This window comes from Pelophylax lessonae (genome assembly GCF_965119305.1).
Source record: "Pelophylax lessonae genome assembly, chromosome: 3".
Lineage (NCBI taxonomy): Eukaryota > Metazoa > Chordata > Amphibia > Anura > Ranidae > Pelophylax > Pelophylax lessonae.
This window is the reverse complement of record NC_138770.1, coordinates 226824520-226836305: the sequence shown is the minus strand read 5'-3', so window position 1 is coordinate 226836305 and position 11786 is coordinate 226824520. Positions and strand designations below refer to the sequence as shown.

The 11786-nt window shown below is 48.1% G+C and overlaps 1 protein-coding gene across 1 annotated transcript; it reads left to right on the top strand.

Annotated features, from left to right (window-relative positions):
- Window positions 1-8321: 8321 nt before the first annotated feature.
- On the top strand, window positions 8322-9991 carry CHST2 (carbohydrate sulfotransferase 2). Its single transcript, XM_082252372.1, has one exon. The coding sequence runs from the start codon at window positions 8439-8441 to the stop codon at window positions 9705-9707; it is 1269 nt and encodes a 422-aa protein (XP_082108498.1). The 5' UTR covers window positions 8322-8438; the 3' UTR covers window positions 9708-9991.
- Window positions 9992-11786: the final 1795 nt, after the last annotated feature.

The following is an 11786-nucleotide window of genomic DNA, read 5'->3' as shown; positions in this document are numbered from 1 at the left end:
CCCCCACACATATCAGAACCCTCAGCCCCCACACACATCAGAGTCGTCAGCCCCCACACACATCAAGGTACTCAGCCCCCACACACATCAAGGTACTCAGCACCCACACACATCAGAGTCCTCAGCCCCCACACACATCAAGGTATTCAGCCCCCACACACATCAAGGTACTCAGCCCCCACACTTATCAGGGTACTCAGCCCCCACACACATCAAGGTACTCAGCCCCCACACTTATCAGGGTACTCAGCCCCCACACACATCAAGGTACTCAGCCCCCACACACATCAAGGCACTCAGCCCCCACACACATCAGAGTCCTCAGCCCCCACACACATCAGAGTCCTCAGCCCCCACACACATCAGAGTCCTTACCCCCCCCCACATTACTGTCCTCAGCCCCCCCACATTACTGTCCTCAGCCCCCACACACATCAGAGTCCTCAGCCCCCACACATATCAGAACCCTCAGCCCCCACAAACATCAGAGTCCTCAGCCCCCACACATATCAGAACCCTCAGCCCCCACACACATCAGAGTCCTCAGCCCCCACACACATCAAGGTACTCAGCACCCACACACATCAGAGTCCTCAGCCCCCACACACATCAAGGTACTCAGCCCCCACACACATCAAGGTACTCAGCCCCCACACACATCAAGGCACTCAGCCCCCACACACATCAGAGTCCTCAGCCCCCACACACATCAGAGTCCTCAGCCCCCACACATATCAGAACCCTCAGCCCCCACAAACATCAGAGTCCTCAGCCCCCACACATATCAGAACCCTCAGCCCCCACACACATCAGAGTCCTCAGCCCCCACACACATCAAGGTACTCAGCCCCCACACACACCAAGGTACTCAGCCCCCACACACATCAAGGTACTCAGCCCCCACACACATTAGAGTCCTCAGCCCCCACACACATCAGAGTCCTCAGCCCCCACACACATCAGAGTCCTCAGCCCCCACACACATCAGAGTCCTCAGCCCCCACACACAATAGAGTCCTCAGCCCCCACACACATCAGGGTACTCAGCCCCCACACACATCAAGGTACTCAGCCCCCACACACATCAGAGTCCTCAGCCCCCACACAAATCAGAGTCCTCAGCCCCCCCCCCACATTAGTGTCCTCAGCCCCCCCCCCCCCCACATTACTGTCCTCAGCCCCCCCATTACAGTATTTAATTCCCCTATTTACAGTACTCAGCCCCCCCCCCCGACATTACAGTACTCAGCCTTAACCCCCATTCCCCCCACATCAGAGTCCTCAGCCCCCACACACATCAGAGTCCTCAGCCCCCACACACATCAGAGTCCTCAGCCCCTACACATATCAGAGTCCTTGACTTGAGGCATAGCAGGTCTGGAGGAAGGAAGCTGCAAGATGGAGATTGGTTGTTTACATTGCCATTCATCTTAGCAACCAATCACTTGCTTGCTTAACTCTGGCAGTTCCCGCACTCCCTCCAGAACTCTGCAAAGAAAGAAAGCATGACAGCTGAAAGGAAAACAAGTTGATAAATGGCGCGACCGCTGCAGTCCGGGAGGGGGAGTGATGGGGGCTGGATTCGGACCGTGGGCCGCCATTTAGTGATGCCTGTGCTAGAGAGTAAGTATAGTTTTGGCTCTGTCCGCCTATCAGAGGAGCAGCAGGCAAATTCTATGTTCCTTTCTGCTTAACAGAGAGCAGGATCTGTGATTTAGGTCTGGAGCAGTTGTGCATTTAGAGGGGCAATGAGAGACACTGTTGGGTTGCGCTCTTCTGACATCAGCAAGGTTGCATCCTTCATTGGCTTTAATGCACTCACAGCATCCTCTGCATTTGACACATCTATTTCATTGAGAGTGCAGAGATCAGACTCTCCTTTTCTGACTTATGGAGACAGCAAGGTGGCACAAACTGCAGGTTGTTGTTCTAAGAACCTCTCAACCATGTCATATGCGCTGTCCCATCTTGTTGGCACATCAGATATTAGCTTATGATTCTTCAGGCCCAGACATTTCTGTTTCTCTTTTAGACAGTGGCTTGCTCTAGTGCTGCGGTGAAAGAATGTGGATATTCGTCACACTCTGCCCAGAAGCCTGGAGAGCGTGGCCCCTTTCAGTGCCCGCTGACATGCAAGATTGAGTGTATGGGCGAAACATTTAACATGAGGAAATATACCAACTTGAGCTGCAACTATCATGTTCGCCGCACCACAGATTTATCGGACAGCTGCCATTCTTCCACGACATGAGACAGTAGCTCTGCCAGATGAGCACCTGTGTGAGACTCATAAATGGCTCTCGTTTGCAACACATGTGACAAGACCTGCCAGTCCTCAGTAACGTAATGTGCAGTTATTGTAACATAGGTCTCCGTCGTTACTGAAGTCCATGAATCACACGTTATTGCGACTCGACTGGCTTGGTTAATTGACGCAATTACCTGAGCTTTGGTTTTGTGGTAGAGTGCGGGTATAACGTTTTCTGTAAAGTGACTGCGTGATGGGATCTTATAACGTGGCTCTAGCGTCTTCAACAGGTAGCAAAACCTGGGGTTGTCCACAACAGAGTAAGTCCATAGGTCCTTGGCGATGAAAGCTGCCACAGCTTTGGTTAGTTTCTTCCCTTTTTCATAGTTGGGCAGAAAAGTTGACAGTATGGCATCAATTCTTGGCTGACCTGGGTCTATTTCCTTGGTAGTGGCACTGAGGGTGGCGACAGGTGTTAGCATCTCAGAGTGAAAACGGCTAACATGGTTTCTCAAGTTCGTAGTATTCCCTAGGTATTTAATTTTTGGGTGACAGGCTATGTCTAGTCAAACTTGCGCTTCCCTGTTTTTTAGTAAAATCTGAAATGTGCCCAGATGTTTGCTTTTAAACCGCTAGGTGCATTTTTTATCTCTCGCTCTTTTTCTCCTTCTGCCATTACCATAGTGCCACGTATGTGACGGAGACGGATGACGTAAGTTGCCAAACTCTGTCAGTGTTTAAAAAAAAAAAAAAAAGCACTTGTAGACTAAGCAGCAACAAGCAAACAACACGTTTCCTAAAATATTACTGTGTCTGTCTGACTCTGTCAGTCCCTTTTATGAATGCATTGCATTCATTCTGTAGGTGTTCGTGTAACAATACGATACCTTATCTGAATATCTTCGCCTGCAGTCTCAGTCTGCACTGCAGACATGAAATGCATTCCTTCCTTAATGCACAAAATATAACAAAAAAAAGAGTCCCCCCCCCAGACTCCCCATTACAGTTACTGCCAGACTGCCAGGCAGTCAACCACCCTTCCCCTTCCCACCCAGAGATATAGAGACCCCTAATTGTCACTCCCTTCTCAGACCCCATAACACAGCCATCTCTCCAGTCTCTAACCTGTGAGTCAGAGAGAGTCACAGGCAGAGAGTGAGAGGGTGACCTGACCTTATCCCCCTTTCGCATCGGCGCAGACTGAGACAGAGACCCCCCTTTCCACAGCAAACTGAGCCAGAGACCCCCCTTTCTCCACAGCAAACTGAGCCAGAGACCCCCCTTTCCACAGCTGACACTGAGCCAGAGACCCCCTTTTCCACAGCTGACACTGATCCAGAGACCCCCCTTTCCAACACTGACAGAGACCCCCCTTCCCCCACAGCTGACACTGACAGAGACCCCCCTTCCCCAACAGCTGACACAGTCAGACAGAGCCCCCCCCCAACTACTATTGCTGAGGATGCAGGAAGAGATTCTTTGCAGAGTTGTGTTTTAAGTCTGGCTAGCCTGAAGTTTCTTTAAAGAAGAAGAGGGACTAGAGAGCCCAAAGTTCAAGTTCAAGTTTCAAGTTTGCTGTTAGGGCCAAAGCCCTATTCCCAATACCCCATTCCCCTTCTATCCTTGCAATAGGGATTGGAGAGTCAGTGGAACTGCTACCACTGGGTAGTATGACCAGAAGAGGGCCGACCCTCTAACATTGGGAAAAAAAAAGGGGGACTATTTGTTCAAAATAGTTCAGTAGTTGCACAGTCTTATTCTTCAGCTGCTAACAAAAGTTGTTCTTGTTGAACATTCCTTGGAGATCCTTTGGGCCATCGGGCCAGGATCATTCACTACCTCCAAGTTAAAAGGGACACTCTATAAAGACACTTGGGCCGTTGGGCCATGAGGAAAATATGGAAGAAGAGGAACCTTTCACAAAGATACTTTTCTTAAAGGACACTTTGCGAAGATCCTGTCGGGCCATTAGGCCAGTTGGAGGAGCAGGTAGTGGCTTGAGGTTTCTTTGGAGAAAGGGGGATGCCAGCATGTGAAAGGCCATTTGAAGAGACCTGTTACACTCACAAGTTGGACAAGCTTGCTCAGGCTCCAGCAAAAAAGCTTGTCACGTGAAGAAGACATGTTGCCTTGGTACTACAGGGGGAAAGGACTCTGTGAACACCAGTCGGGTGGACTCCGCATGTTTTTACTCTGAACTTGTGAGTTTGACTGTGATAGGATGAGGGACTGTGCCCTAGTGCTGAAATAGGGACTGTGCCTTTCAACCAGTCACCAAGAAGGGTGTGTAGAGTCTACATAGATAGATAGCTTTCCATTGTTACCTGTTCCAGGAGTAACAGTCGATCGCTGAGTCAAGTGTGATTGGAAGTGACTTCTACGTGAATGTATAGTTTAAAAGTATGTAGTGAGAAGGTCACCTCCGAAGAGAGGACAATCTCACTGGTTCAAATAGTCATGCTTAATATATGTCTAATTTATATTTTCCTTTTCAGGCTTGCACTGGATTTCCGGGTCTGGCTAGGCCCTTTACCATTTATGCAATGTATATACTGTATTTAGTTAGTCCGACAGGATGGTATTTTTAACCTGTCCCAAACAGATTTTTTATTGGCGGGGGGTGCGTTAGGTTTAATGCGCCTGTTATGTGTAAATGCCTTTGTGAATATTGTACAGGATATTTATATTTGTCTACATAATTTATTGTATTTGTGGCAGTGTACATTCATTATTTTCCCTTTACCCCCTTTTCCAGGTTTATGGGATACTCCATGAAAATTTTTGGAAAGATTTTTTGTAGAGAGTGGCTGCCCTGAGCCAGAGAGGACATGGCTCGTTTGGCGGGGGGAGAGTGTAGCAATTTCCTAGGTAGGTGCTAGAGACTAAGTATAGTTTCAGCTCTGTCTGCCTATCAGAGGAGCAGCAGGCAAATTCTATGTTTCTTTCTGCTTAACAGAGAGCAAGATCTGTGAGTTAGGTCTGCTCATGGTGCTCAGTGTGTGATTTATCTGGTCTGGCGAGTGTCCTCACTGGTCCAATAGGGAGGCATGTTGGATAGTGGAGGAAACCTGACAAATGGGTACACAGGCTTTGATACAGCCCCAGTGATTGGCACAGACTGGTCGTCTCAGTGCATTCTGGGGTGTGGTATAAAAGCCAGGAGCACATGTGCTCGGGGTCTTTGGCTGGTGAGCAGAGTCCCGGAAGGAGGGTAGCGGCTGCCTCCTCTTCTGCAGCAGTTGGTGTATGGTCACAGGCAGTCGGCCTGGTGAGCCAGAAGGAAGGAGCTGAACCCAGAGGTCTAGGAGAGCTGACTAGAGAGGTTGAGACACTGGAGAACCTGAAAAGCAGTATCGTGAGTACAGGGGATCGTGTCTATGGGCCTGACCGGGAAGGGGGCCACTCCGGAGTAGAGTAGTCAGAGGACGGGCGTCAGCTGGTGGAGTGAAAGGGGGTGCTAGGCGAGTACCCTGAAGATAGTTTGCAACCAAGTCTTTTGTTCACAAACTCAGTATTTACAATTCATCTAGTAGCAAGGTGAAATTCGCAGCCGGGCTGCATCTTCAGATAGAAGTCCTCAGAATTGTTAATAGTTCACGTTCCAGAGAATCCCACTCTATCCCTTCTCCCATTACTATTTATAATAAAATGAAAAAAAAAAAAAAACAACCAAAACCCCTAGACTGTTCATTGACTGAACCGGAAAGAAAAGTATTAAGTTGTGCATGCAGTTGCTAACGGTAACCCAGAGGGACCCAAAAAGGTGAAGAATTCAGCAGTCCTCAAGGGGGCAGTGCTACATATCATAGGCAGCATTTCCATTTATAATGTCCTGTGAAACTGCTCTGAGATTTTGCGCACTGGAGGACCTATCATGGGTAGCATTGCCATGTATAATGTCCTGTGGAAGTGCTCTGAGACTGCAGTGTGGAGGACTATCATAGGCAGTATTTCCATGTATAATGTCCTGTGGAAGTGCTCTGAGACTGTAGGGTGGAGGACTATCATAGGTAGCATTTCCATGTATAATGTCCTGTGGAAGTGCTCTGAGACTGTAGGTTGGAGGACTATCATAGGCAGCATTTCCATGTATAATGTCCTGTGGAAGTGCTCTGAGACTGTAGGTTGGAGGACTATCATAGGCAGTATTTCCATGTATAATGTCCTGTGGAAGTGCTCTGAGACTGTAGTGTGGAGGACTATCATAGGCAGCATTTCCATGTATAATGTCCTGTGGAAGTGCTCTGAGACTGCAGTGTGGAGGACTATCATAGGCAGTATTTCCATGTATAATGTCCTGTGGAAGTGCTCTGAGACTGTAGTGTGGAGGACTTTTGTAGGCAGCATTTCCATGTATAATGTCCTGTGGAAGTGCTCTGAGACTGTAGGGTGGAGGACTATCATAGGCAGCATTTCCATGTATAATGTCCTGTGGAAGTGCTCTGAGACTGTAGGGTGGAGGACTTTTGTAGGCAGCATTTCCATGTATAATGTCCTGTGGAAGTGCTCTGAGACTGTAGGTTGGAGGACTATCATAGGCAGCATTTCCATGTATAATGTCCTGTGGAAGTGCTCTGAGACTGTAGGGTGGAGGACCTATCATAGGCAGCATTTCCATGTATAATGTCCTGTGGAAGTGCTCTGAGCCTGCAGTGTGGAGGATTATCATAGGTGGCATTTCCATGTATAATGTCCTGTGGAAGTGCTCTGAGACTGTAGGGTGGAGGACTATCATAGGCAGCATTTCCATGTATAATGTCCTGTGGAAGTGCTCTGAGACTGTAGGTTGGAGGATTATCATAGGCAGCATTTCCATGTATAATGTCCTGTGGAAGTGCTCTGAGACTGCAGTGTGGAGGACCTATCATAGGTAGCATTTCCATGTATAATGTCCTGTGGAAGTGCTCTGAGACTGTAGGGTGGAGGACTATCATAGGCAGCATTTCCATGTATAATGTCCTGTGGAAGTGCTCTGAGACTGTAGGTTGGAGGATTATCATAGGCAGCATTTCCATGTATAATGTCCTGTGGAAGTGCTCTGAGACTGCAGTGTGGAGGACCTATCATAGGTAGCATTTCCATGTATAATGTCCTGTGGAAGTGCTCTGAGACTGCAGTGTGGAGGACTATCATAGGCAGCATTTCCATGTATAATGTCCTGTGGAAGTGCTCTGAGACTGTAGGTTGGAGGACTATCATAGGTGGCATTTCCATGTATAAAGTCCTGTGGAAGTGCTCTGAGACTGTAGGTTGGAGGACTATCATAGGCAGCATTTCCATGTATAATGTCCTGTGGAAGTGCTCTGAGACTGTAGGTTGGAGGACTATCATAGGCAGCATTTCCATGTATAATGTCCTGTGGAAGTGCTCTGAGACTGTAGGTTGGAGGACTATCATAGGTGGCATTTCCATGTATAAAGTCCTGTGGAAGTGCTGAGACTGTAGGGTGGAGGACTATCATAGGTAGCATTTCCATGTGTAATGTCCTGTGGAAGTGCTCTGAGACTGTAGTGTGGAGGACTATTGTAGGGAGCATTTCCATGTATAAAGTCCTGTGGAGGTACTGAGACTGTAGGTTGGAGGACTATCATAGGTGGCATTTCCATGTATAATGTCCTGTGGAAGGAAGACTGCAGGGTGGACACAAGCAGCACTCTCACACACACACAGCGTTTCTATACACAACATCCCACAGATGTGCTCAGAATCCCTGCAGACTATCACATCACACCGACCGCTTCCACACACACAGCCACTCAGAGAATCCCCAGCGTTCCATACTGGGATCTCCCAGCCTATCAGACGCAGTATAAACACAGCTCTGCATAGGAAGGGGGCGTGTTATGCAGAGCGGCATCTCTCCTAGCCAATGGCGGTGAAGTATAAGCATCTCCATATTGCGCTGCTCGGTGTAGGGAGTGCAGTGTATTTAGAGGCTGCTATCCGGAGGGTTGAGCCATTGTACACTCGGAGGATGCCGGCATCCTGTGTGCGGTGAGCGCTCTCATACACACACACACACACACACGGGCCATGTCCCAGAAGTTTCCCCGGCTCCGGACTCCCGCTATGAGGAGATGCGGCGTCTGGTGATGATCCCCGGGCAGGCTGCAGCGGGCTGACATGGCATTGGACGCTCCCCCCCAGACATGATCCGTGGAGTTAGAGGAAGGGGGGAGTAGTCGTCACGATGAAAGTATTCCGCAGGAAGGCGCTGATCCTTTGCCTGGGCTATGTGCTCCTGCTGGTCCTCACTATGCTCAATCTGATGGATAAATGGCACAAGGAACCCCAGCAATGTAACGAGCAGGTACGTTACACCCCGTACCAGAGCCGCTCTGACATCCGCTACTTATACCGGCCCTCCCCGCCTAGGAAGAGGCAGCTCGTCTATGTGTTCACCACTTGGCGCTCCGGCTCGTCCTTCTTCGGGGAGCTCTTTAACCAGAACCCGGACGTCTTCTTCTTGTACGAACCGGTGTGGCACGTGTGGCAGAAGCTGTACCCCGGGGATGCCATGTCTCTGCAGGGGGCTGCCCGGGACCTCCTTAGCGCCCTCTACCGCTGCGATCTGTCCGCCCTGCAGCTCTATAATACAGCCGGGGCTAAGAACATCAGCACGCTGGGCATCTTCGGTGCCTCCACTAACAAGGTCATCTGCTCAGCCCCCATCTGCTCGGCCTACAGAAAGGATGTGGTGGGGTTGGTGGATGAGAAGGTGTGCAAGAAGTGCCCCCCGCAGAGCCTTAGCCAGCTGGAGGAAGAATGCCACAAGTACAACACCCTCGTCATTAAGGGGGTCCGTATCTTCGACATCAACGTGCTGGCTCCGTTGATGATGGACCCTTCGCTGGACCTGAAGGTCATTCACTTGGTCAGGGACCCCCGGGCCGTGGCCAACTCCAGGATCAAATCCAGGCACGGCCTGATCCGAGAGAGTCTGCAGGTGGTCCGAAGCCGGGACCCCAGGATCCGCAGGGTTCCCTTCATTGACCCTGGGCACAAACTCAACAAGAAGGATGGCTCCGATTACCATGCCATCGGAGCCATGGAAGTCATCTGTAACAGCATGGGCAAAACTCTGAGGACTGCCTTCAACCCTCCGAGCTGGCTCAAGGGGAACTACATGGTGGTGCGATACGAGGATCTAGTGGTGGATCCTATTAAGACACTAAGGCAGGTCTATGGTTTTGTGAACCTTTCTGTGAGCCCAGAGATAGAGAAGTTCTCCCTGAACATGACTAGCGGCTCGGGGTACTCCTCCAAACCATTTGTGGTGTCTGCCCGCAATGCCACCCAGGCGGTCAGCGCCTGGAGGACAGTGCTGACTTTTCTGCAGATAAAACAGGTGGAGGAATATTGCCAGGTCCCTATGGACCTTTTGGGGTACCAGACAGTTTCGAGCCAAGCGGAAGTCAAAGATCTTAGTAAATCGCTGCTAAGAAAACCCATGTTGTGAACTTCTGATTGACCTATTGCCTGCAAACACTAAACTTCCCAACTACTGTACCAAATGTCTGCTGTTGTCTTCTTTTCCTCCAGTAAAGTTCATAGCATTTCTCTACAGCTGATCAGTTCAAGCTACTATTCTGTAACAAGTAGCGATATTCCAGGGGAGGGAGGTTAAGCTTTTGGTATTCTGCTGATGCTCTTGTCCTCTGGGTCCATTAGCCTGAGCATGTATGGGTAAATTTTACTGCAGGTGTGGTAGGTCCATCACAATGTGGCTTCCAAACTGTGAGGCTTGGGCCTAAACCAGTGGTCCTCAACTCTGGTCCTCAGGGCCCACTAACAGGCCAGATTTTAAGTATTACCTTGGGGAGATGCAGACTAGAGTACTGCAATCACTGAGCAGCAAATGATATCACCTGGGATGTATTTCAGTTATCTTGCAAACCTGGCCTGTTAGTGGGCCCTGAGGACCAGGGTTGGGGACCAGGGGCCTAAACTATACAGGAGATGAATTACTCAGTATTGTTATGCCAGTCTCAACAAGTGGTTAGCCTTAAAATCCCAAGTGTAGTCCAAAGCTGACCATACATGTATCGAAATTTGGCCAGTTCAGTAGTGACGGGTAAAATTCCGATCCATGTATAGGCACGGAGCTTGTGCAGAAGGCGATCCACTGTTTGACTTCTGTACAACCACCCTCTTAGATTTTTGCTGTTCATTTAATATATATAATAACTGGGAGGATTCCCCCATTCACCTGAAATGTTTGGATAGGGGAATCTGGGCTTTTTTTTGTACAGCTTGCTAGTGGGATGAAAAAAAAAACTGACTCCTGGATGGGCTGCTTAAGCCTTATCAAATTAGACAAGCAACCAAATCATATCTGCCAATCAGAAGTTCTTTCAAACTGTAATATGGTTGCCATGGCATGGGTCCACCTTGCGGGCCATCATTGCTGTTTGCAGTATTTTATTGATAAAGTCTTTGAGGTGATTAATTGGGATTATCCTTTGTGGGCTCAGAGGACTGTGACATTTGCAATTGTTTGGCTGCCATAAAAGAACTATTCAGATAATTATGGTAGTTGCTTATCTTTGAGGAAACAAGAATCCATCTTCCCTGCCTTTGAAGGAGAGCGAGTGCTGGTAATGGGGTCTTGTACTGTCAGATTTCCTGTTTATACTGCTGAGTCACATGTTGGATATAGAGTTTGCACTGGTCATTGAGTTTAGTTATTAGTGAGAATCTTGTTTACAATGACTGGAGACCAGTAAATCGCACTTATTGCAGAGGGGCATTAAACCTGTCTAATATGCCAGGTGAGCTAATGGATACATGGTCCAACTGCTGTTAATAAAGAACACCTTATGTTCGTGTGGTTTTTAATTTTTTTTTGTGATCACTTTTTTTTTATTTTTGCACTTGTGCTCAAAGCTATACAAGTCTTGAACTACAAGGTTTCTCTTCTAATATTTTGCATAGAACAACACTTGGTCAATAATACTGTATAAATTCCCATCAGTATTGAATCCAGATATATGAAGTGTTACACGTTTTATCCTGAATTGCAGCAGTTCTACCTTGTAGATGGCCACAAATAATCAGGGATTGTTCCATGAGCTGCTTCGCTGAGTCTACTTGTATTTGTAATTAGTCAGAATTGTGATTTCTGGCTTAGTTCTTGTTCGAATCCTAGTGTATACGGAAGGAAATTCAGTAACAGGCTGGTGTTGTCAGGAATGCAACATTGTAACCAGCTGCCAGTTTACCTTGGTTTAGATCAGTGAAAGGGAAGATCTGATTGCTGCCTATTTGAATATTTCTCTTTTATATGGTCTGCAAAGGTAATTCAGAGCAGTCGTGTGCAGGAAAATGTTCTTCTACAAGAAGGAATTGTTCTCATTTAGATTCTGATTTGTCCCAGTATTGCCATTGATCAATAAGAACGTTTTTACTTGAACAACTTTTGATTTATTTAATTTACTTTAGATCCGTCATATATGATTGCTGCTGGAAACCACCTAAACCCTTTGGGAAAGTTTAGCATCTGTTAATGTTCTAAGTGTTTATTTTAATACGAGAGATA